General features: G+C 43.0%; 1 protein-coding gene across 1 annotated transcript in view; it reads left to right on the plus strand.

The window, feature by feature from the left end:
- Window positions 1-367: 367 nt before the first annotated feature.
- LOC124709021 (epidermal growth factor-like protein 8) overlaps window positions 368-27726 on the plus strand; it is a 164331-nt gene continuing 136972 nt past the window's right edge. The window contains exons 1-2 of the mRNA XM_047240700.1: window positions 368-450; window positions 1489-1617. Coding sequence (XP_047096656.1) covers window positions 368-450; window positions 1489-1617 — 212 coding nt within the window. The remainder of the gene's footprint in view (window positions 451-1488; window positions 1618-27726) is intronic.

Here is a 27726-nt window from a genome sequence, read left to right on the forward strand (position 1 = left end):
AGCCATTTGCTCATCTAGGGTTTCTTCAGTGTTCTGCCGACCAGAGTGGCCGAGCGGTTCTAGGCGCTACAGTCTGGAACCGCGAGACCGCTACGGTCGCAGGTTCGAATCCTGCCTCGGGCATGGAAGTGTGTGATGTCCTTACGTTAGTTAGGTTTAAGTAGTTCTAAGTTCTAGGGGACTAATGATCTCAGAAGTTAAGTCCCATAGTGCTCAGAGCCATTTGAAGCATTTTCAGTGTTCTGAACAATGATACGAACGCTATCACAAACGTTTGAATTCAGGAGCATCGTACTTCGAAGAAAAGTAACCGCAAATTATGCGTCCGCAATAGACATTTTAACTTCTTATTCCTTGCTAGTCTAAGATGAAACGCCTTTTCCAGCTTCATGATATTCTTGTTATTCGTCACTCCATAGATTCTACTGGCATTCCTGATCTCTGTTTATGGTAGGAACGTTGTTGGAATATCTCCGATCCAACGTTACGTCAATGTGGTGTTTACAATTCTCTCACTACTTCCAGGACTTCTCATTTATGGAAAAGCTGTTCATTATTCTGACGTCATCCGTTCGGACACTCCAAAAACATATTACAGAAATCTCATTCGAATGACTGATCTTTTACTGAGACAGCGTAAATCTCGCTTCCATAGATCAGAACATTGCCATTATATTGTGAAATTTAGTACCGATCTCCCTGCGTGTTTCAATTTTTTAAGTGACGGTGAACTATGCCACGTATATACTGTAACTTACTACATTTTTTATTTAAATTTTCTAACAGTTGTAGATGATATCATATAAAAGATATTTGAAATATATGTGTTGAAGATTCTGAGCCTTTACAACAGTTTTAAATCTGTCTGATACCGTTTTAAGTCAAGACATTTTTTGTCGATTTCCTAATACCGTATTTCCTTCTCATATGTAAAATGACTTTGACAGTTGGAGCTTATCTTTATCTTCTTGGATGATCGTCCTGCCTTCAGAGAAGAGCAATCAATTAGTGTGGCATCGTCGCTCAGGTTCATCCCTCGGAAAATATATTTTGTTGCCACTTACTTATTATTTTATCCGAATATATGTTAAACAATTCTGATGGCAAACTTCAACACTGTTCACTCCCTGTTTGTCTCTGAAGATTATGTAAATCCTCGATTACTATTTTCCAACGTTACTGTGTTGTTGTAGAGACTTTGTGCTGCTCTCGCGAGTTTCTGAGCGTATCCAGACACTTTAAAAGTTGTTCATAGAAACTCACTATCAACCGTTTCAAAATATATTTTTAGAAATTGTGTATAATCCTTTTCCTTTAACTTTTCTATTGCCTTACATGATGCCTCTGACTTGACTTTGCTTTTTTTTTTCTTTGGCCTTATTGGAGTGTTTGTTGACGAAATAATAGTTAACGTACCTATCAATATCCCTGTATTTAAATTCTTTTATATGACTGTGTTTTCGATGAGAGGTGTTGCTTTTGTTTCAGCCGGCACGTGTGTTCGGTGCAGAAGGCGGTGCCGCAGCAAGTGAAGCACGTGGAGTCGTTTAGCAAGCCTACGCAGATCAGCTACCAGCACAAGTGCGACAACGGCAGCGGGCTCTGCAAGGCAGTGAGGTGAGTCCAGCTGCGTCCGGTCACACGGTACGTGTACCCAACCACGTACGTCTCGGAATACATAATATTCATTCATGAAAGCAGAACAGAAAACCTCAAACGTTTCACAGCATTTATTTAGATTACCAGTTTCAGGAAACTAAGTTGCCATCTTTGGATCTGTTAAGCAAAGATCTAAATTTTAAGCAGAAAAGATTCATATATAAAGGGATGTGATTAATTTTTACATAGCAAAGATGTATACGTCATACCTTACGCAACACATCTCAGTGCATCTCGACCCTGTGCACATTATATCGTTTCAAAAAGACATTTCAGAAACATGGAAACCATGGTATATCGATATGCCAAGTATAAAAAAAAAAACGTACATGAAATGCCATGCAATTTTGCCCCAACTATATATGCTCATTTTCGTACGATAACAGAATGGAGACTGAGGTTCTAAAGTCAACAGCACCTAATTCCATAGTAATCTAGATCACCCCCTTCGCTGAAGAATGTTATGCATACTCAGTATTTATTCACCTAAAAGCATCTGAACATACAGGACAGCATTTCTTTCTTTTAGTGGTGGTGGTAGTGGTGGCGGCGGCGGGAGGTGTTTGGCCTTCAGTTTTGTAACTGGTTTGGTATGGTCCATCACGACTCTCTCTGATGTGCCTGCCTCTTCGTCACAGAGCAGCACTTACTCTCAGCGTCCTCAGTTTTTTATTGGATTTATTCCGATTTCTGTCTTCCACCACAGTTTTCATCTCCTACAGCTCCCTCTAGTATGATGGAAGTTATTCCTTGGTGTGTTAACATCAACCTATCATCTCTTCTTCTTGCCAGTGTTCTCCATAGTTTCCTTTACTTGCCCATTTTGGGGACGACGTCCCCTTTCCTTATCTCTTTAGTCCACCTAACCTTAACCCCCCCTCTATAGCACCACATCTCAACAGCTTCGACTCTTTCGTTTTCCCGTTTTCCCGCAGTCGGTGCTTCGCTTCCATACAATTCTGTCCTCCAAAACTACATTCTCATAAATTTCTTACTCAAGTTAAGACATATGTTTGATATCAACAGATTTCTTTTGGAGAGAAATGCCCTTTCGCCTACGGTAACCTACTTCTCTTATCTTCTTTGCTTTGTCTGTCACGCCTAATTTTGTTTCCTAGGTAACCTTCATTTCATCTGTATCGAGGTCACCAATTTAGACGTTAAGTTTATGACTAATCTCATTTCTGCTACTCCTCATTACTTTCGTCTTTCCGCAGCTGAGTCTCATTCCATATTATTTGCTCATTAGCCTGTTCATTCCACTCGACACATCTTGTAATTCTCCTTGACTTTCACTGACGATAGCAATGTCATCAGCGAACTTTATCATTCAGTCTTTCCAACCTGAATTTTATTACCACTGCAGAACCTTTGTTTTATTTCCGTCATTGCCTCTTCGATGTCTTCGTTGGGCAGTAGGGGAGAAATACTGCAACCTTGTCTTGCGCTGTTTTTGACCAGAGAATCTCTTTCTCGATCTTCCATTCTTATTGTTCCTCCATGGTTCTTATACATATTGTATATTACCCGTCATTCCTTACAGCTAGCAGCCATTTTCTGAGAAATTCAAATATCTTTCAAAATTTTACGCTGTCGAATGCTTTTACCAGACTGATAAATCCAGTGAAAATGACTTTATTTTTTATAGCTTGCTCCCAGTAGTAATCGCAAAGTTAGAATTGCTTCTGTGGTTTCTTTACCTTTCCTAAAGCCGAATTGATTGTCATCTAGCAAACGCAGTTTTCTTTTCTGTTCTTCTGTACCTAACTCTTATCAACAACTCTGACACACGAGCTGTCAAGCTGTTCGTGCGACAGTTCTCGCGTTTTTCTTCTCTTCCTATCTTCGGGAGAGTCTCGATGACATTTTTCCGAAAGTATGATGGTATCCCTCCAGTCTCAGATTCTAGAGAGCAGTATTTAGCAACATGATAGCTAGCAAAGAAAAGGCAGAAGAAAAGGCAGGAATGACATTAAGTTCTTTTAGGTCCAGATTCACCATATATAGTGTCCAACTGCTGTTGGTGGATAATACACTCGACAAATAAATTAAGAGAAGAGGGGAGTGAATCCAGCGGTGGCAAATGGTCCACTCCTCTCAAGAAGCTCCAAATTTTATATATTTATCGTCCTCAGTCTGAGAGGCGTGTCACCATAGACAATGTCGCATGCCCCCATTTCGTGAATATTATACAGTTTGTAGCTCGTAGCTATACATCAACATAGCTTTTCGCCATGCCGCCCAAAAGTAACAGACGGAACCTTTCTTCCACCACTATGTTTGTAACTGCTTTCTCTAGACTGATTATATTCGCACTAAGGTGTGTCTGCGATTTCACCTAATGAGGCTGGTGTACACTAGTACACTAGTGCACTAGTATCCACAATTAAACCTAACTTTTACACTAGACATAAAATAACCTTCGATTGTAATTTCTACTTCCGCGACCGTAGCTGAGGTTCAAATCCTGGTGTTGGAAGAAATTTTCACCGCCAATATTCGGCCGACAAAGGCAGGAAAGATGGTGGTGTAAGGTTGCTGATCGCCTCACCTTGCGCCAGCATCCTGTATAAAACTGCAAACCTCTCCGTAGTGTCTCATGAAGTGGGGGCATGTGACACTGTTAACGGTGATCCGTCCGTTGGATGGGAACATTAGGCCCGAGGCAACCCGCTTGGTGCTGTTATAGAGGAGCAAGCTATGTGCTGGCAAAGGGTTTCACCCTCTCCCTTCTCTCATCACACTATTCCCACACCCAGTACAGTCGCCTACGATCAACAGATAACACAATTCTCATATACTGCATGAAGATGGACCATTGCCACGGAGGAAAAGAATCCTTCCAATTAACGTCTTTTTTTCAAATTTCTTCCTACTCGTTTTATGCCTAAAAATTGACAAGTAACCATAACAACTGCTCCATTCATCAACTTTCTTCTCTCATTGCATGAATCATATCGTGTTGCTACGATTCAACAAAACTTGTGATTATTTTATATTTACTTTTCCTTACTATTTTTTTAATACTACTGAAAAGACAATATGTTTGCTTCAATATCGTAGGTAAACGTTTTTAACGCTTCCCTTTATCACGTCCTTGACAGCAGTAGTTTCATAACATAGTCCATTGAACTACAAAACCCTGTTTATGATACGTTCCATTGCTCACACTTCTTATACTTGTGCGGGAAAATGTGAAGTTACAGTTGCGTTATTAATTGCCCATGTGGTTAAAGCTAATAAGTTGTACCGTAGTTAAGCCACAACTTCTAATGAACTGAAAAGCTGTTACGTCAGAGTCTCTTAATATGTTCTTCTTGTTATGATACTTTCATACAAAGAGGTACGTGTTCCTGACAACATGAAGTTTGTGTAACTAACACAAGAGCAAACACTATCACCATAGACAAATACAATGTATTTTTAAACAAAGGTTATTTTTGACGTAAAAAGGTTGTGTTTTCAATTGATACTTACCATAAGTTCATTTTAGCAGACCATACACGCGTTGTTGCACAACTGATCACTCGTTCCATGATCAGACATACGGAGGGCGTATTTCACGTCCAGACGAATTGAAATCTGTTAGCGAATACATCTTTCCAGCGGAGCTGCGAGGGATGATCTTTGATGTGCTTACTTTTCGGATTCCTTTCAGATCGGAGGTATTATTAACAACACGCTGCTTAGTTCGTTTCATGGCAACGGACAAACTACACATGCTCGATTGTTCACGTTGCCAGAGCAATATTTTGGTAAAACTTCCATTTCCTTGACTTTTTTTTCCTTTATTGGATTTCGATTCCCCCTCCCCCGCAGAAGAGGAGTAGGCCGGCAGCAGCGTAATATGCCGCTCTGCAGCCTACAGAAAATTTATAAACAAAATTAGGAGATATTAGAAAAATAAAAACAGGCGATAAAACGGTGACTGATTAAAACCGGGACAAGGCGAAAAATTGCGAAGAGAATATAAAAACAAAGGCTCAGTGATGCTGATTAAAACACATAGTAAATAGACAGGCACAATTAAAAAACACGGCGACATTCTGGTTTCTGTTCGCAACAGTTTAAAAACACACCTAACGACAGTATGTTGTCCGTTCGCAACACTGACAGGGGATGCACAACACCAAACATGTACTTAAAACAGCACTATAGAGGAGACACGGCGGCGGATGCAGGGGGGGGGGGGTACCAATGACGGGGAAACAAAAAAAGGGTGGGAGGAGAGGAAAGGAAAAAAGGGGAGCCGTTGGAGGGAGAGGAGATGGGAAAAAGGGGGACAGGGCAGATGCGAGAAGGAGTGGGGAAGACAGTGGAGGGGAAAGAAAATGGACCCAGGGTGAGAGAAGAGAGGCAAGGAGTGGGTACATGGAGAAAAAACGGAAGGGGGGGAGAGGGAGCACAAGAAAAGGACAGAGGGAGGGAGGGGGAGATGAGGATCATAGTTGATAGGAGGTATAAATGGAGGGAGACAGGGCATCATTTGGGAGGGGGAGTTGATGGAAGCCACCTTGGGAAAGGAGATGAAGAGTGTAGAGGTGGAAGGTAGGGGGGACACAACAGTGAAGGCGCAGCGGAGCAACCAGGGGATGAGGGGGATCAAGTCAGTGGGAGGATAGAGGATGCGGACATGTTTGAGGAAAAGGAACAGATGGGGGAATGGAATCAGCTCATCAGCTCATAGAGGATCCATCTGGGGAACGGGAGATGTATACAGAAGGCGAGACGGAGTGCATGGCGCTCAAGGGTCTGGAGGGACTTACAGAATTTGGGGGGTGGGGGGGTGGCGGATATCCAGGCGGGACTGGCATAACAGAGGATGGAATGGATTAAGGATTTGTAGGTGTGGAGGATGGTAGAGTGGTTCAACCCCCACGTCCGGCCAGGAGGTAAGGAGTCAGAGGTGGTTGTGGGCTTTGGATTGGACAGAGCAGAGATGAGGGATCCAGGTGACGTGATGGTCAACAGTGAGTCCAAGGTAGGTGAGGGCAGGGGAGAGGCGGACAGCACGTGTGCAGATGGTAAGGGAAAAATCAGGGGGCCGGAAGGAGCAAGTGGTATGGTCTGCAATGATTGCGTGGGTCTTTGCCATGTGGCAAAAAGGTCAAGGTGATTCTGGAGAAGGCGTTGGGACCGTTGAAGGGTAGGAGTGAGGGCGAGGAAAGTGGTGTCATTGGCATACTGCAGGAGGTGGACCAGAGGGGGAGGGGGCGAGGATTGGGGCATATCTGCCGTGTACAGGAGGTAGAGGAGAGGGGAGGGAACAGAGCCCTGAGGACACACCTGTGGAAGTGTAGAAGCTGCAGGAATCGGCCTTTTGAATGATAACGTAGGAGGGGCGGTGGGAGAGGAAGGAGGCAGTCAGACAGACATTGCTGATAGGAAGGACGTAGGTCTGAAGTTTAAACAGGAGACTGGGATACCATACATGGTCGTAGGCCTTTTCGAGGTCTAGGGAGACTAAAATGGCGGAACGACGGGCGTTAAGCTTGAGGGAGAGGAGATGAGGGAGATGGAGGAGTTAGTCATCGACAGAGAAGGAAGTCAAAAGCCACAGTGGGTGTTGGGGAGGAGGTGGTTTCGGTGGAGGTATTGATGCATGCGCCAGGTAAGGATGGATTCCAAGATTTCCTTGGCGTCAGATCAGCGTAGTCTCAATAAACGGAATGCTGAATGCGATTGAGAAGTGTCGCAAAGGCTGCATATTGTTCTACAACAATTTTTCCTCGTCTACAGGGTGAATATAATTAAAGTTAAGCTTTAAAACCACTGTAGAAATAACACCACCGGTCAGAATGACGTCAAATTGTAACGGAATACTATCGGAGATGGGGGAAAACGTATGGCAGAAGAAAAATAAATAGATACAAAATATAGCAATAGATGGCGCTGTAAGTATCATAATTTAATAGTGGTCGACTACAAATGACAAATAAATCACACAAAAATGCCTAAGGTGTATGTTTGATGTAAAACAAACTGTAATACTCAGTGTGCATGGGTGTACAGGCGTGGTACTGTTAGCTACACTATCTGTTGGCGGACGACGTGGTGGATTGGCTTACGTAATTACGTTGAAAATACCGACTAACCGTCAGCGTAGTGGCGTAGCTACCAGAGTGCTATCAGAGTCTTCCGTTGAATAGGGAATGCACTCAACCAGAAGGCTCAGTGTGGTGCAAACGTGTGAAGCGAGCAGGTAAACATGCCATAGAGACGCATTCGTGTTTCCTACAGACAACTGACCTAGTTTGATCTTCCGAGTGGCAGAATGGTCCTTTCGGAGGAATGCCACTCAAGTTGGACGTGTAGCGATAGTTGTGCAACGACAGTGGTATCAGTGGTCCTCGCAGCACAGTCACTCTCCAGGATCGTCGTGTTATAATGGCAGCATTGGCAGATCGTACCGCTAGCACAGCACTTATAAGGGGGCTTGTGAGCCCAGACGTGTCAGACTACGGGCAAGCACAGCTCTAGCTGGTCTTCCACTCGTTCCACAGCAGTGACGTGCACGGCTGGATTGATGCTGTCAGACGAACACTTGGAAGATAGAATGGCGTTCGGTGTTCTTCAGCGATTAAAAAGCAGAGTCTGCCTGCATGTAAGTGATGTCCGTTTGCGTGTAAGACCTGGTGAGCACTGTGTCGTAAAGTGCATTCGTCCAAGATACACTGGCCCCCTTCAGGCGTTATGCTCTGGGATGCCATAAGCTACAACTTTCCTTCACTTTTGATGTTTCTGGAGGGGAAGATAACCAGCGCTCGGTACGTGTAGAATGTGTTAGACACCTTCTTTTACCGTTCTAGCAACGGGAAGGTGATGTGTTGTTCCAACACGATAATATTCACCTATGTAGTGCCACTGAAACTCAACGTGCTCTGTAAGACGTGCAGCAACTTCCGTGGCCAGCACGATCTCCGAACTTGTCTCCAGCCGAGCACATGTGGGATATGTGGGATATGATGCGATAAGAAGTGACTCACGCGACTCGTCAATCAGTAACTCTTACAGAGCTACGCGGACAGCCCGATCAGGTGTGGTATAACGTATCCCCGAACAGCATTCACCATCTATACGATCGACTGGGTACCAGAGTCAGGGGCTGTATTGTCGCCCTTGGAGGCTACACCACGTACTAATATGGTGTTTTCAACGTGGGTCGATACCTGATACCTCAAAACAGCTTGAGCTGTTGATCTGTTAATGTAATCATTTCGTGTATCCCGTATGTACTGTTGCAATACTATATCTTGAGTGAACTGGAAACTTCTGGAAGGGGTTGCTAATTTCTTCTGGCGCTGTATGTGCTTAAGACGGAGACAAGCGATGTCGATATTTTTAAGCAAATCATTCTTTTGAGGAATAAATAACCGATAACTGTAGTTCAGCCTGGAAGGTAATGGACTCCCCTAAATTGCTGACTCAGAGGAAAAATATGATAACGTCAGTCTTTCCTCTCGGAAAGTATCTCGGCTAATTTGTCTCGGACACCTCGGTGGATAAAACGGTTCACCTTAAAAGAGGGAGATTAGCTGCACTCTGTAAATGGAGCTTACTTGGATCCGCAGACGCACGAACACTGTACCTGCCAGACTTCGGGGTTATAAGGACTTGGATATATAACAGTGCCAGTCGGAGAAGGAGGTTAATGGCTCTCCTACCGTGCAACTGTCGCGTATCAGGTTACATGGTAATTACACTCGCTAGGTTAGTTAAATTAGCCAGACACTTTTTGTAGCATCCCTGGCCAGCAGAATAAAAGACAATGATTTACATTACATTTTTGCAGCATTCCACTGTCACCGTTCGTCGCTCTTCAGACGGCAATTAGGCTCCTCGACGCGAAGTTTTCGAGGGAGAAAAAAGCAAGTTATGGTAATTCTTTTGACTCGCGTTTTGGTCGAAAGTCAAGTTTTTCTTGTCCGGAACGAGGTAGGCGTGCTACAAGGCGGCCTGTTCTGCGTGTGCACAAGTTCCGGGCACGCAAGCTTTTCAGTTTTATGCTAATCATTTAAGTAGTTCGTAATGACCAAGCTGAAGCGCTATCTTCTTTTGATTATTGTTATAAAGACCATTCATGAATAAATAATATACAAAAATACAAAACCTCGACTAAGTCTGTGCTTCTATGCCAGTTTCGCTACTATCCCAGCACTATTTTCAGATGGAACCGGCACATCTACCTCGCGAGCAGGATGCTAACAAGGGAACCCCACCATCGCACCCCCCTCAGATTTAGTTATAAGTTGGCACAGTGGATAGGGCTTGAAAAACTGAACACGGATCAATCGAGGAAACAGGAAGAAGTTATGTGGTACTATGAAAAAAATTAGTAAAATATACAAACTGAGTAGTCCATGCGCTAGATATGCAACATCAAGGAATATATGAACGCAGGAGCGCCGTGGTCCCGTGGTTAGCGTGAGTAGCTGCGGAATAAGAGGTCCTTGGTTCAAGTCTTCCCTCGACCGAAAATTTTACTTTCTTTATTTTCGTAAAGTTATAATCTGTCCGTTCGTTCATTGACGTCTCTGTTCACTGTAAGACGTTTAGTGTCTGTGTTTTGCGACCGCACCGCAAAACCGTGCGATTAGTAGACGAAAGGACGTGCCTCTTCAATGGGAACCGAAAACATTTGATCACAAGGCCATAGGTCAACCGATTCCTCCACAGGAAAACACGTCTGATGTATTCTATACAACACTGGTGACGGCATGTGTGTCACATGACAGGAATATGTTGTCGACCCACCTAACTTGTACACTTGGCGAATGGGTAAAAAGATTCTTCTACCTTGCCCGATTTAGATTTTCTTGTGGATGTGATAGTCACTCCCAAAGAAGTGATGAAAACATAAGAGTTTGTCACATAAACTGAAAATAAAAAATTAAAATTTTCACCCGAGGGAAGACTTGAACCTCGGACCTCTCGTTCCGTAGCTGCTCTCGCTCACCAGGAGACCACGGCGCTCCTAGACTCCGATTGTCCTTGATGTTACCTATGCACTACTCCGTTTGTATATTTTATTAATTTTTTTCATAGTTTCACACAACTTCTTCCTGTTTTCTCGATTGATCTGTGTTCAGTTTTTCAAGGCCTATCCACTGTGCCAACTTATAACTAAATCTGAGGGGGGTGCGATGGGGAGGTTCCCTTGTAAGTATCACTGAAGCAAGATGGCGGATCCTAGCAGGTTTGCACCAACACGGAGCAGCGGAGTGTCATTAGATATCTATTAGTTGTAGGGTTGAAATTATTCGAAATTTACCGTCGGACGGTTTTGCAATATGGTGAAAGTTGTTTGAATCGAATACAAGTGTACAAGTTGGTAGCTAATTTCAAACGGGGCATGAACTATGTCGAAGATTCGCCACGCCCAGGACACACTGTCCACGGATAGCAACACTGCGATTGTTAATGATTGACATTGGAAAACATGTGTATTACTGTGAACGATACCGAAGCAACGATGAACATTCGAGTCGGATCATCCCACCATATTGTTCATGACATACTGATGTTCAAGAAAGTGTGTGCGAGGTGAGTTCCGAAACATTTGACACCAGAAATGAAAGAAAGGCACATGAATGTGTGCAGGGAGACCTGAAGTTCGTCTGCTTGCCCCAGCACGCCACATTCCATGCACCTGTCACCTTCAGATTATCACATTTTTAACTCACTGAAAGAAGCTCTTAGTGTTTAAAGATTCGGTGATGATGAGGAAGTCCAAGCAGCAATGCATAAATGGTCACGTACACGCCCCCAAGAATTCCTTGCATGTGGAATTGATAAGCTTGTCCAGAATTGGCATGAATGCATAGAACTCGGAAGGGTTGGGGTAAATGGGAGGGGGGGAGTCATTACGTTGAAAAATAGATAAGTGTTGTATTTCGTTCTCATAATAGATTCTTTAAAAAAAAATCCGTTTTTTTATTCAATGGCCCTTGTATCATCGTAATTTTTTATTTTTTTCATCGAATATACCCACGTTATTTCCTGCATTCCCTCCCACATTTGCCTTCAGTGGTCTTTCTTAATTGTGCTGTCCAGAATTTGAACTTGCTTTTATTTTGTTTTACGTGGAATCTCTAGTATCCAGTAAGCTACTCTTTTATGATTTCCGACTGAAGATGTTAGAGTACCAAATCCTTAACTTTTTAAAATCTCTTTCCACTGCTGCAGACAGACTCCTGTGATATGCTTGTTTGCATAGCGATCTTCCGTAGCAGCCGTTACGATCAACTATTACTGGTTTTACCGTCTGGAGCTTACTACACTTCAAGAGTGCTTTTCACCAGACGCTTTTCACTTTTATTTACAAAATCTGTTCTGTTACCATGCCTATGCATTTTGGTATTTACATTTCAAAATCGGTGTTATACTGTTGGCGTACTGTTTACATGCGTTGTAAACAAGGGACAAAAACACCGTATGTACACTACTCAGCACTACTTAAGGACGAATAGGTAAAAGTAACATAACATATCAGCTACTCGGTAGAAATGAATAAAAGATGGGCAGAATGTTGCCAGATGTCTCTCAATCGTGCACAGAAAGTTGAAATTCACATGGCGTGAGGTTAGCGTGACTGTAGCGCCAAAAGAGGTTGGCCGTGCAGCACGAGACAATTGAAGGAACGTAAAGAACGCGTGTGTGTCAATCAGCGAGTAGTTAGGGTGTGCTGTGGTGGCGTTCTTCGTTACAATATACCGAGCGCGATGGCGCAGGGGTTACATACTGGACCCGTATTCGGGAGGATGACGGTTCAAATCCGGGGTACCATCCTGATTTAGGTTTTCCGTGATATCCCTAACTCGCGTCGGGCAAATCCCAGGCTGATTCCTTGGTTCAAATGGTTCGAATTGCTCTGAGCACTATGGGACTTAACATCGGAGGTCATCAGTCCCTAGCACTTAGAACTACTTAAACCTAACTAACCCATGGACATCACTAACATCCATGCCCGAGGCAGAATTCGAACCTGTGGCCGTACCGGTCGCGCGGTTCCGGACTGAAGCGCCTAGAACCGCTCGACCACTGCGCCCGGCTGTGATTCCTTCCCCATCCTTCCCTAATCTGATGAAACCGATGACATCGATGTTTGGTCCCCTCCCCCGAATCAACCAACTAACTATTACAATATAGCCCGGAGACAATATTAGAGTGACTTCACGTGAGAAAAAAAATCGTCGAAAAAACTTTAAGAAGAACGACATGTAACGAATGTAGCTCAGGAGTTTGGTATTGCTCCCAGCATCAGGAGCATTCCTAACTGTCAGTTTTAAGTTTATTTTTTATTTATTAGTAGAACTAACTGGCAATAAGTTCACAATATTTTCGGTGATGAAATCGCATCCGATGTGCCTGAAATACAGATTAATGTCAAAACCGAGAATCCAAATGAGTTTCTAAATCCACTCATATGGAAACGATGCCCTAAAACCACATTTTCATCTGCTACAGTTACCAGAATTGCAACTTTTGATGCAGTCCCTGTATTTAATGATGGGAAAGTAGGGAGGATGAAGGTATTAGAGAATGGCCTTTAAGATAAGAAATTTCTCTCAGGAGATCTTGAGAAAAAAAGAATACAGCGCCTCTCTGAGAAAAATGTTCGCGTATTATTTTTTGAAATTAAAATTTTTTAATTCCATTAAAAAATATATATATATATAATCCAAGGCACTTAACAGTAAATGTATTAATTTCATGTAAAGTGTAGTACAAAATTTCATTGCCACATCTTTAAAAATGAGGATTTTGCTTCTCTCTTAAATAGTGTGTGTTTTTCTTGAACGTTCTGCTTAAGCGATTTTATCGAAAAAGGTGTACCTGACAGAACTTGGACAACACTACTGGAAAACAGCCTCAGAATTTCTATTAAATACTACAATTTCTGTTATGAGTCAGAATTTTGGTTCCAAGGGCTAAAGAACTAATTTTGGTACAAAATGAATTACAAAACAGTAGGTGTGTCGCCAATATTAGATAATAGATTGCAGCAGCTATATGATCAAATTAGGTTCTCATTGGATTTAAAAGAATAGCAAATAGTGCTAATGTTTCTGAGGGTATTTTTGTTAAGTATTTACAATTAAAAGAAAATACGTGTTTTTCTCACCACTCAGGCATTTTCTTGCAGTTGTAACGACGGAAGGAAAATAGCCTCTGGAACTGCAAAAGCAACTATGGACAATGTGGCCACACATATGAAGCATATTATGCTAATTTTGAACATTTCTACAAAAAAAGATGCAAATAACTCGAAAACCAAGCACCCTAATATCACGTCAGAAAATCTGGTGAAATTTTAGTTCCTAGTTCACGCGTAATACTGATATTAGTGATAAGTTAAATGTAATTTTTATTCGTTACGAAGTTTACTCGCAACCAACAGGAGACACTGTTAGATTCACTGATAGAAACACGTCAAAATTCGCATTTTTATCATCTCAAAGGAATCAGTGTGCAAACACGAATCATGTAAAGTGATTATATGCATAGTTTCCATCGTAATATGCATAGTACGTATAATATTGTGGATTTTTGCAACGGCAGATCGAGGATATGAAAGGGCAGCGGACCATTTGTCCTAGGTCAACTGGCTGTGCGAGATCAGTGAATCAAGACACACGATGATGAGCGGCGTCTCAGCAGCCGGGCGACATGTCCAGGGTCTTTTGTAGGTGCTTGGGAACTTGTTTTCAACAGTCGCGTTGTCGTTGTTGTGGTCTTCAGTCCTGAGACTGGTTTGATGCAGCTCTCCATCCTACTCTATCCTGTGCAAGCTTCTTCATCTCCCAGTACCTACTGCAACCTACATCCTTCTGAATCTGCTTAGTGTATTCATCTCTTGGTCTCCCTCTGCGATTTTTACCCTCCACGCTGCCCTCTAATACTAAATTGGTCATCCCTTGATGCCTCAGAACATGTCCTACCAACCGATCCCTTCTTCTGGTCAAGTTGTGCCACAAACTTCTCTTCTCCCCAATCCTATTCAATACTTCCTCATTAGTTATGTGATCTACCCATCTAATCTTCAGCATTCTTCTGTAGCACCACATTTCGAAAGCTTCTATTCTCTTCTTGTCCAAACTATTTATCGTCCATGTTTCACTTCCATACATGGCTACACTCCATACAAATACTTTCAGAAATGACTTCCTGACACTTAAATCTATACTCGATGTTAACAATTTCTCTTCTTCAGAAACGCTTTCCTTGCCATTGCCAGTCTACATTTTATATCCTCTCTACTTCGACCATCATCGGTTATTTTGCTCCCCAAATAGCAAAACTCCTTTACTACTTTAAGTGTCTCATTTCCTAATCTAATTCCCTCAGCATCACCCGACTTAATTCGACTACATTCCATTACTCTCGTTTTGCTTTTGTTAATGTTCATCTTATATCCTCCTTTCAAGACACTGTCCATTCCATTCAACTGCTCTTCCAAGTCCTTTGCTGTCTCTGACAGAATTACAATGTCATCGGCGAACCTCAAAGTTTTTATTTCTTCTCCATGGATTTTAATACCTACTCCGAATTTTTCTTTTGTTTGCTTTACTGCTTGCTCAATATACAGATTGAATAACATCGGGGAGAGGCTACAACCCTGTCTTACTCCCTTCTCAACCACTGCTTCCCTTTCATGTCCCTCGACTCTTATAACTGCCATCTGGTTTCTGTACAAATTGTGGACTCTAACTGTGAACAATAGAGTGGTGTTAAAGTATTGTAAAATTTATGTGTAGGTTCACGGACCTTCAATAGTTACCCACTAACAGTTTCTTGAACTTAAACTTTGTTCGAAAACGTCGTGTGCAAGATTTTATGCATTCGTGATCGATCTCGTGACCCCTCTGTCTCTGCCTTACAGTATTGTACGAATGTTCAACAAACATATTAATTACTAAAAAATATCCCAATTATGTCATGGAGAGTTATTCATTGCTCCAACCAATTTAGTCACGTTATAGTAAGTTCACAGAATAGTAACATGATAATGTGACAGCTATATGGCCACCCCTATACACTTACCAACCCCACAAACCTCAGTAATCGGTTACACACTTAACGTAACCTTTTCACACGAAAATGCTGTGTAAGAAAAGCTATGTCGCAATAGCTAAAGTTTGTTTGTTTTTCTGTATTAGTCTTCATCTTTGATTACCCCAATCCCGTTCCCATAAACTTTTTTTTATTCTACTAGACCGTATGTGTACGTTATGAGATATATTGGTGTCTATGAACCTTTCAGTAGGCTGACTGAATAGTTGATTTCGAGCTTGACAATAATGGTCAACGATTCTTTGTTATGGGTATACTGTAATCGGGTGAGTTGGTACACAGTTTCCATCTTGTTGATCCTTGACTTAGAGGTATCTTTCTCAGAGATGTTTCGTTCCATCCATTCCCCTATGCAATTAAACGTCTGTACCTGATATATTTTCCCTCACATACGAATAGTTCTCTGCGAGTTTGCTTACGTTCGTTACGAAAATTGTTTGCTCAACTGATATCTAAAGTCCCACCTCGCTGCTTCCAACTGAAGTTGATTTGTCAGTTAAGCGATTGCTTCAAGAGTATCTCCTGAAGTTAGACAGTCAGTTGTCAGCCTCTTACAGGCGAAACTGACTCATTTCTTAACACACAACGTACGCATTTTTTCGCGCCACTTTCGGGTAAACTTCTCTAGAACACAACCGAACCACAACGACCGTAAGTTCCCGCCAAATCACCGATGTTAAGCGCTGTCGGGCTGGGCTAGCACTTGGGTGGGTGACTATTCAGTCAGCCGAGCGGTACTGGCAAGCTGGGTGCACTCAACAATTGTGAGGCAAACTGAGGAGCTACTTGATTGAGAAGTAGCGGCTCCTGTCTCGTAAACTGATAGGCCGGGAGAGCGGTGTGCTGTCGGCATGCCCCTCCATATCCGCCGCATCCATTGACGCCTGTGGGCTGAGGATGACACGGCAGCCGGACAGTACCATTGAGGCTTCATGGCCTATTCGGGCGGAGTTCAGTTTAGGTTTGGCAAAGAGGGCTTTCCTCGCTAAAATTAATCTGCTAATATCAAACACAGGCCTCGATTTGAGGAAGAAATTTATGAGAGTATATGTTTGAGACACTGCGTTCATTGTAAGCGAATCATGGACCGTGGGTAAATGGGACAAGAAGAAAATCGAAGCAGTCGACAAGGATTTTGAAAATTATGTGGAGCGTGAATAGTAGAGGCAAGAAATGTACGGAAAGCTCGGACAAGGAGAAGGGACATAACGATCTTAAAACGTCACAGAATAACTTCCATTGTACCAGAGAGAGCTGTAGAGAGTGAAAACTGTAGGGCCTGACAGAGATTGGAATATATTCATGTAATAAGAGAGAACGTCGACTTCGAGTGGTAATCTGAGGTGCAGAGATTGGTACACGAGGGGCAGCTGCATCGGGCCGCACTGAACAGCCACATGCATGAAAAAAGACAAAAGGAAACGCAAATTAAATACTTGAACTCAATAACCGCTAGAGCGGGATAATCATGAGTGTCGTTCGCTAGTGAGGAAAAAATTTGTGCATTTGCACGCCAAACTGGTCAAGGGCTCTGTGTAGCAGCCCTTTTTCTGTTTTCGCTTTTTCGTCTAATAGGTGAAAGTTTGATTTTATTTTTTCCACATTGACTGTCATTGAAGGGTTTTACTTTTATTTAATATTGTCCCGGCTAAGTATCAATTTGATTACTTTTAAAAACCCAATGTTAAACGTGGGTCACTACACGTGTAGTCTTCCCAACTCTGAGAGAAAAAATCTTTAGTAGCTTTACTACCAATGTTTACAGATGACGATACTTTAACCTTTCGTTCAGTTGTTTTAGTTACGAATCGCTAGTTTGTTCTTGGCATAGATCACGTAACCTTAACGTTTATTAATCTAAGTTAAATTAATGTTCAAGACTTGTATTATGTTTCAAATTAACAACGTCAGTTTATTGACAAGAATTATTAATAAATATGTTCACTCATACGATCTCACTCAAAGAAGTTCTTTAATTAGATGTCTAAGTATGAGTACCGCTAGTATCAGAGATGTTAGATAATATCCTGTCACTTTCGGTAAATATTTAATATCCGCAAACTGTCATTAACTATAATCACTAGTCGCGTGAAGTTAAAGTTTCCCACTATCACAATTCAAAGTCCGAATCCGGTTAAAATTCTCAATTCAGTAAAGCGTTTAAATATTGACACGAATTGATATTAAAGCCAAAGAGATTACTATTCACCTTCCCGTTTATCTAATCTGATAAATGTCCAAATTAAAGTCTTGAATTGGCAATCCTCAAAAACAATCTCGTCACGACCTATTCATGATCACCGTTTAATAAAGTCCCAGTTGTTGTTCTCTAAAGCTGTACGTCCTAAATAACTTCCGAACTAGAACACACTAGAGACTGGAGTATCGTAATTACAACGTATGGCTATTTATACTTTAATAAACATTATCTTTGGTGTCCCAGACCTACGTTCTATGACTATAACATTGATTTTCGTACGTATTGGAATAATTAATATTTTAATATTTTCTACTGTTTTTCCCCCTTCCCATGTTTCTCAAATTTATAATTAAATTTTCTTTTTCTTTTCTTTTGCTTTCTATACTAGATATTTCCATCTATTTGTTTTTTATTTATTTTTAGTAATTACTACTTGTGGAGGGACTTGGGTCATTTTGTGAATTGATACTTTAAGGACATAGGAGCTAATTTGGGAGCTTTTTTTTTCAACACCGAGAGACGCTGTAGGTGTTACATCTGCTAGCCTCGCCGTCGTGCACTCGTTCTGTATAAAAGGGTTGTCACAGTTGCCGAGACTGTCTTCGCCGGTTTGCGGACGTTTCCTAGTGCTCTTCACGTTTGCCAGATACAACACTCGGACGCCTTAATGCTCTCCGCGGGTCAGGACGAGATCCCGTCGAGTTACGGTACACAGCATGTCCCACCGGTCCTGCGTTGCTCAACGGGCGCTTCTTGAAGGCAGCGCCGTTCGCGGAGAAAAAACATTAAAAAAAGGAAGGCAACCGCGGAATCGGGCGAGCTGTTTTATGTCGCCGCGCCAGATATCTGCAACACGCCTCTCCCGCTGCTTTAAAAGTCGCCGGCCAAGTCTCGCGCCTTTCGTCTCTGCGGCGCCCCGGCAGATTTCTCCAATTAGCGACGGATTATAACACTGAAACACTCTCAGAAAAGTTGCCCCTTCTATCTCTCTTTCATCGCGTGTTCATTTGCTGGCGCGCCACCAGTAATCAAACTGGTTACATTTATGTACTTCCAGATCTAAAGTCTGAAACTGTTGCATTTTCGTTTCGGTAGTTTGTACCTGTTCTGCTGAGGACCTGTTCTCACCCTTCCATATTCATCGTCAGTCGCTCTCATTTATCTTTATCCCAAAGCACTTAGTTCGAGCTCCGTCTCCACAGCTCAGTGAGCAGCCCTTCTGACTGCCACCTGCGAGAACTGGGTTTAGTCCCTGGTGTCACCAAGCATTCTTATCAACTGAAGACATATAGTTGCTAAATGAGTCCGCCATCATATTGTGGCACTTTTTTGTAAATGTCCGTCTTCATCACACTCATTTTACAGTTCACTATTACCAGTTTTGGCTACTGTCATCTTCATGTCTCTTACCAAAAAAAAAAAAAAAAAAAAAAAATACAGGCAACGTTGTAACCAACTAAGTTCAATTTGCCGAAGCAAAATATATAACAGGTCTGGTGATACATAAGAAAAACAAAAAATATTTACATGATTTACAGTCATGCATACCATAAAATATTCTGGTGGAGGTATCAGCGTCAAAATCTACACATTTACATACATAGTAAGTGCAGGAGGATGCATCCGGTATTTATACGTATAACTGAGGCCAACATAGGACACTATACTTAGAGTACATGAGTAACCAGTATCGTAAATTTAATTGTTACATTGGAGTATGCGTAGACATCAATTAAAATTATTTCACATGGCAAAACGAGCGTCTGACAATAAAACTGACATACAATATGTAGAATTACATCCATACTTGAAATCCACATAAAAGGTGTAAATAGTAATAACGGGAAGGTCCTAGCCTGGCAAAGTAAATAACACACAATTGTGTAAAAGCTAGAATAAAACGTTTAAAAATAACATCACATTTGATTTCATCCACTGTAAATGGTTCTGAAAGCCTACGACTGTGAAAACAATAGGTTTGTTTAAAAATAACTTATCTGCAACCAATCACGATTTTGTTTATTTTATTTTTCGCACAAAGCGTTTCGGGAAATGATTCCCACTTGAAAATGCGAAAGCCGATCGGGGTGGCCGTGCGGTTCTAGCCGCTACAGTATGGAACCGCGCAACCACTACGGTCGCAGGCTCGAATCCTGCCTCGTTCGTGGATGTGTGTAATGTCCTTAGGATAGTTAGGTTTAAGTAGTTCTAAGTTCTCAGGGACTGATGACCTCTGAAGTTAAGTCCCTAGTGCTCAGAGCCATTTGAACCATTTGAAAACGCGAAAAATAAAATAAAGAAAATTGTGACTGGTAGCAGATGAGTTATTTATAAACAAACCTATTAACATCACATCTGTAAATCGAAACCCTCTAGAATGACAAAACGGTTAAACCATAACCGAAAATGTAGGTAATTAACAAAACAGTGGCTGTTAGCCAGAAACTCGATAGTCGATAACACATCCGGAGCAGGATGTCAATGGTGCCGCCTCGTGGCTTCTGTGTATGAAGCTCTTGTTTCCTTGTGGCGGAGCTTTCGGTAAAAGGCCCAATAGCCTCGCCGCTGGTGGTCGGCGCACACGACCACACGCCTAGCTGCTGCAGCGCTCGATGCCGTTCAGACTACACTACTGGCCATTAAAATTGCTACACCACGAACATGACGTGCTACAGACGCGAAATTTAACCGACAGGAAGAAGATGCTGTGATATGCAAATGATTAGCTTTTCAGAGCATTCACACAAGGTTGGTGCCGGTGGCGACACCTACAACGTGCTGACATGAGGAAAGTTTCCAACCGATTTCTCATACACAAATAGCAGTTGACCGGCGTTGCCTGGTGAAAAGTTGTTGTGATGCCTCGTGTAAGAAGGAGAAATACGTACCATCACGTTTCGACTTTGATAAAGGTCGGATTGTAGCCTATCGCGATAGCGGGTTATCGTATCGCGACATTGCTGCTCGCGTTGGTCGAGATCCAATGACTGATAGCAGAATATGGAATCGGTGGTTCAGGAGGGTAATACGGAACGCCGTGCTGGATCCCAACCGCCTCGTCTTCCTAGCAGTCGAGATGACAGTCATCTTATCCGCATGGCTGTAACGGATCGTGCAGACACGTCTCGATCCCTGAGTCAACAGATGGGGGCGTTTGCAAGACAACAACCATCTGCACGAACAGTTCGACGAGGTCTGCAGCAGGATAATGCACGAACGCATGTTGCAGGTCCTGTACGGGCCTTTCTGGATACAGAAAATGTTCGACTGCTGCCCTGGCCAGCACATTCTCCACATCTCTCACCAATTGAAAACGTCTAGTCAATGGTGGCCGAGCAACTGGCCCGTCACAATACGCCAGTCACTACTCTTGATGAACTGTGGTATCGTGTTGAAGCTGCATGGGCAGCTGTACCTGTACACGCCATCCAAGCTCTGTTTGACTCAATGCCCAGACGTATCAAGGTCGTTACTACGGCCAGAGGTGGTTGTTCTGGGTACTGATTTCTCAGGATCTATGCACCCAAATTGCGTGAAAATGTAATCACATGTCAGTTCTAGCATAATATACACTCCTGGAAATTGAAATAAGAACACCGTGAATTCACTGTCCCAGGAAGGGGAAACTTTATTGACACATTCCTGGGGTCAGATACATCACATGATCACACTGACAGAACCACAGGCACATAGACACAGGCAACAGAGCATGCACAATGTCGGCACTAGTACAGTGTATATCCACATTTCGCAGCAATGCAGGCTGCTATTCTCCCATGGAGACGATCGTAGAGATGCTGGATGTAGTCCTGTGGAACGGCTTGCCATGCCATTTCCACCTGGCGCCTCAGTTGGACCAGCGTTCGTGCTGGACGTGCAGACCGCGTGAGACGACGCTTCATCCAGTCCCAAACATGCTCAATGGGGGACAGATCCGGAGATCTTGCTGGCCAGGGTAGTTGACTTACACCATCTAGAGCACGTTGGGTGGCACGGGATACATGCGGACGTGCATTGTCCTGTTGGAACAGCAAGTTCCCTTGCCGGTCTAGGAATGGTAGAACGATGGGTTCGATGGCGGTTTGGATGTACCGTGCACTATTCAGTGTCCCCTCGACGATCACCAGTGGTGTACGGCCAGTGTAGGAGATCGCTCCCCACACCATGATGCCGGGTGTTGGCCCTGTGTGCCTCGGTCGTATGCAGTCCTGATTGTGGCGCTCACCTGCACGGCGCCAAACACGCATACGACCATCATTGGCACCAAGGCAGAAGCGACTCTCATCGCTGAAGACGACACGTCTCCATTCGTCCCTCCATTCACGCCTGTCGCGACACCACTGGAGGCGGGCTGCACGATGTTGGGGCGTGAGCGGAAGACGGCCTAACGGTGTGCGGGACCGTAGCCCAGCTTCATGGAGACGGTTGCGAATGGTCCTCGCCGATACCCCAGGAGCAACAGTGTCCCTAATTTGCTGGGAAGTGGCGGTGCGGTCCCCTACGGCACTGCGTAGGATCCTACGGTCTTGGCGTGCATCCGTGCGTCGCTGCGGTCCGGTCCCAGGTCGACGGGCACGTGCACCTTCCGCCGACCACTGGCGACAACATCGATGTACTGTGGAGACCTCACGCCCCACGTGTTGAGCAATTCGGCGGTACGTCCACCCGGCCTCCCGCATGCCCACTATACGCCCTCGCTCAAAGTCCGTCAACTGCACATACGGTTCACGTCCACGCTGTCGCGGCATGCTACCAGTGTTAAAGACTGCGATGGAGCTCCGTATGCCACGGCAAACTGGCTGACACTGACGGCGGCGGTGCACAAATGCTGCGCAGCTAGCGCCATTCGACGGCCAACACCGCGGTTCCTGGTGTGTCCGCTGTGCCGTGCGTGTGATCATTGCTTGTACAGCCCTCTGGAAGTGTCCGGAGCAAGTATTGTGGGTCTGACATACCGGTGTCAATGTGTTCTTTTTTCCATTTCCAGGAGTGTATTTGGCCTATGAATACCCGTTTCTCATCCGCATTTCTTCTTGGTGTAGCAATTTTAATGGCTAGTAGTTTAGTAGGCTTCTGAATACAACAGAATAAGCATTCAGATTAAACTCATTCTGTTCATTCAACAGTAATTCCCAATGCCGTTTTCCGTTACATAAATTTCTATTCTTTCTAGTAGGTTCAGTAATTGTCCCTTTGATGCCTTGTGGAACACTTCCGTATTATCTTCTGTGTTTCCTGCCACGTGTTTCTCTTTATCGAATTGTGTACCGAAAGCACTCTTATTTTTGCTATATGCATGCTCTCTAAAACGAGTCTTGAATTCTTTCCTGTCCGACCGATATAAAACTCGTAACAGTCTTGGCAGCTGATCTTTCAGACACCAGATTCTAAATGCTTAAAGGTTCATTTCATCACGGTCCCTATACCTGTTTACACTGGCTGCTTGCCTGATCATATTTAATTCTTCCACTTCATCGTTAGGGGTGAGTGGTAGTTTTACCATCCTGTTGATCATGGTTCTCAAGAATTCCATTTATGTTTCTTAGTTTTTAATTAATAGTGAATGTTTGTTAATTACTTTTCACTTACAGTTATGGTTTAATTGTTTTGTCATGCAGGAAGATTTCGATTTATAGATGTGACATTATTTTTAAACTGATTATTTTGGCTTTTACATAATTGTGTGTTATTTACTTTGACAGGCTAGGAGCATCCCATTATTACTATTTACTATTCCACATACAGTATGTCAGTTGATATTTTATTATCAGAGGCCCATTTTATTGTGTCAGGTAATTTTAATTATTGATTACGAACACCGCATTTTAACTATTAAGTTTACGATACTGGTTACTCTTATACCATATCTATAGTGCCCTCTGCTGGCATCAGTTATTTGAAGGGCTTATTTCAATACTGGTACAAGTCCATTTTTGTTCATTCTGAAATACAGAGTCCTAAAGTTAAATGAGCGCTGAAAAATCTGCAGTTGATATACCAGAAATATTCAAGTATATACATAAAATCTGCAGTTGAGATACCAGAAATATATTTCTGGTATCTCAACTGCAGATTTTTCAGCGCTCATTTAACTTTAGGACTCTGTATCTCAGAATGAACAAAAATGGACTTGTACCACTATTGAAATAAGCCCTTCACTTGTATAACTACCAGAGGCGTCCAGACCATCACCAGCGCTTACTATGTACCTACATGTATACATTTTGACGTTGATACCTACATTAGAAAATTTTATAGAATGTATGGCTGGTATGCATAACTATTAAACATGTAATATTTTTTATTTTTCTTACGTATCATTAAGCCTGTTACAGATTTTACGGCAGCTAAATAAACTTAATTGGTTACACCACTGTATTTTTATTTTTAACTATAATAAAGATGGCAGTATCCGAAACCGATAATAGTGAAGTATAAAATTTGTGTAATCAAGACGGACATTTACGAGTACAAATAAAGTAGCAAATATTCTCCCCTTCATAATCGTGACGACGACAGAAAATCTACTGGATGAGGAAGAAGTGCTTCGTGATTCGGAAACAGACAGTTACGATTGGGAAAATAATCATGAAACGTATCTGTAGTCTAGTTGCGGCGTATTTAGAGGTTCTCGGTTGACATCGCACTGCCCTTTGCTCCGTCTCGTAGATGCGGTGATGACTTATTCACAAATAAGTGAGCGCGAAATTCAAAATCAACTCATATGCTACATTTTCTACAGGACTGAAAGAAGACATCTTTAGCAAACTACATGTCCATTGCTACTGAATAGAGCGATTTTAAATGTCAATGCATCAAGAGCACACTGTGCTACATCAATGACTGATAACGAAAATGCGATCGTACGGGGTGCCTTCAAGGATATGCAATTGGCTAGATGAGTCTTTGATTCACAGAATCCAGTTCATTATACCAGATAGCGAACCTTTCAACAGAAACGAAAGCGAAACAGAACGTCCCCCTAGGAAATGTAATACGTCCTCCGAAATTCTCAATGTACATAAAACACTTCATCAGACAACGTTAGCAGTATCATCAGATTATTCGCTGACTGTTCTGTTGTGTAGAATAAATTATCTTCCTTGGACGACCATACAGAAATGCAGGAAACGATGGGCGTGTTTGCCACTTAGTGTAGTAAATCGGAGCTCTCTTTCATTGCTCGTAACAAAGAGAAAGATTCCGAAAGCATTGGATTACAAGATTAGTGGTGTGCATCTGGAGTATGTCACAAGGTACACATTATCTGATCAAAAGTATCCATATGTATAAGGCCCTAGACATAGATTATAAAGAGGGGTAGTTATCTGCGCTAGGAAATTTCTATTAAAAATAGTCGAAGTTTTAGGTGTATTCAGCGCTCAAGAGTTATTGATTATAAAGCTATTGACAATACTGAAATCACTGCCGGGTCCAAGGGGAAGAATAAAGTGAAGTTTATTTCAATAAAACATTGAGTATGACATCTAAAACAAGAAACAAAGAAACTATGAATTATTCAATCTGTATGAAATAATGATTACTGGTTATTTTGGATAACAGAGATACCCCGCTGTCCCCAACATAGCCTCACGAATTCCTCGCAGAAACAGTGACTCGAAGCTGGTGGCAGCTATTGAAAATCATGTTCTCACAAATGTACTCCGATCCTAAGAATGGCAATCGTATGGAACCCTTCAAGTGCGGGACAAACTGACCTATCTCACCAGTGTCGCCCGCAATGCGCCTACTGTCAACGACCGTGTCCCCTCAAAATGTATCTTTTTGTTCTCTGGTCTTCGCTCTATTTTCCGACGAGCAGTTTCTTTTGAAAATTGCAGAACACTGCAACCTAATAGCGAGCTTTCCCTCCAGAATAGAGTTCCTCCAAAAACACCGCGTCGTCTTCAGACGCCCGTCAGATCGACTTAGACACGTGCGCCGTCTCTCTGTGTCCGTGACGCCACATTCAAGCACTCCAGTCATACACCTCTTAAGACTTCCGAAATGACGAAAATGACGCTAGCCTATTGCTTTGTGATCTTCGTGTTTTCGAAAGCGGCCAATGGCTGTCTCCAACGCCGCTCTGCAAAACGCGCGGAAACAGCCCCGACATACGCCCTCAGCGTCCCACACGCAGCCAGAGGTCGTAAACGCGTACAATGGTTAGCTGACTCCTGGGACACTCCTGGTCTCCCAAACAGTGTTAATCTAGGCAACATTTCCTGTTTCCCCGTTCTCAACTCCACTGCTGTATGTCTTCTCACAATGGTAAAAACATTCAGAACGATTGAGTCCTCCTCCCTGTTGCCGGGGATAGAATATTTATATAGGGCAGTTTACTATGAGTCACTGTGGTATATGCCCGTTGATAAAGCATTCATACCAATCCTCGTCGTTCTCCTTCTCTGAATTATGGAATCTATGGCAGAATAAAAATGAAATAGACATGCAAATTTGTATGTCACCTTTCATGCATCACCATTTTGTCTGAATGTCCTTGGAGGAATGGGAGCCATTTATCCCTCAAGATCCGAAATCGGAAAAGGTAGTACAGTTGGAGATTGGAGTCTGGAGAGAAGTCAACACTCTGATTCCAAAAATGTTTCATGGGGGAGTTAATGTAAGCATAGCCTCCTACGTCCATTGTACGCTGAAGTGCCAAAGAAACTAGTATAGGCATCCGTATTCAAATACAGAAATATGTAAACAGACAGAATACGGCACTGCGGTCGGCAACGTGTGTATAAGACAACAAGTGTCTGGCGCAGTTAGATCGGTTACTGCTGCTACAATGGCAGGTTGTCAGGATTTAAGTAAATTTGAACGTGGTGTTATAGTTGGCGCACGAACGATGGGACGCAGCATCACTGAGGTAGCGATGAAGTGGGGATTTTCCCGTACGATCAATTCACGAGAATACCGTGAATATCAGGGATCCTGTAAAACATCAAATCTCCGACATCGCTGCGGCCTGAAAAAGATTCTGCAAGAACGGAACCAATGACGACTGAGGAGATTCGTTCAGCGTAACTGAAGTGCAAACCTTCCGCAAATTGCTGCAGATTTCAATGCTGGGTCATCAACAAGTGTCAGCGTACCAAACATTGAACGAAAAGTCATCGATATGGGCTTTCGGAACCGAAAGCCCACTCTTGGACCCTTAATGACTGCATGACATAAAGCTTGACGCCTCGCCTGGGACCGTCAACATCGACATTGAACTGTTGATGACTGGAAACAGGTTTCCTGGTCAGACAAGTCTCGTTTCAGATTCTGTCGAGCTTATGGACGTGAACTCCATGAATCCATGGGCCCTGCACATCAGTAGAGGCCTGTTCAAGCTGGTGGGGATCTGTTACGGTGTGGGATGCGAGCAGTTGGAGTAATGTGGGTCCCCAGATGTGTCTAGATTCGACTCTGGTCGGTGACACGTACGTAAGCATCCTGTCTGATCACCTGCGTCGATTCATGCCCATTGGGCTTTCCGACGAAATGGGGCAATTCCAGCAAGACAGTGCGACACCCCACATGTCTAGAATTCCTAGACTGGCTCCAGGAACACTCTTCTGAGTTTAAACCCTTCCGCTGGCCACCAAACTCCTCAGACATGAACATTGTTGAGCATATCTGGGATGCCTTGCAACGTGCTGCTTAGCAGAGATCTCCACCCCTCGTACTCTTGACGGATTTATGGACAGCACTGCAGGATTCATTCTGTCAACTCACTCCATCACTATTTCAGACATTAATCGAGTGCATTACACATAGCGTTGCGGCAGTTCTGCGTGCTC

The sequence above is a fragment of the Schistocerca piceifrons genome, chromosome 1, assembly GCF_021461385.2.
Source record: "Schistocerca piceifrons isolate TAMUIC-IGC-003096 chromosome 1, iqSchPice1.1, whole genome shotgun sequence".
NCBI classification, from domain to species: Eukaryota; Metazoa; Arthropoda; class Insecta; order Orthoptera; family Acrididae; genus Schistocerca; species Schistocerca piceifrons.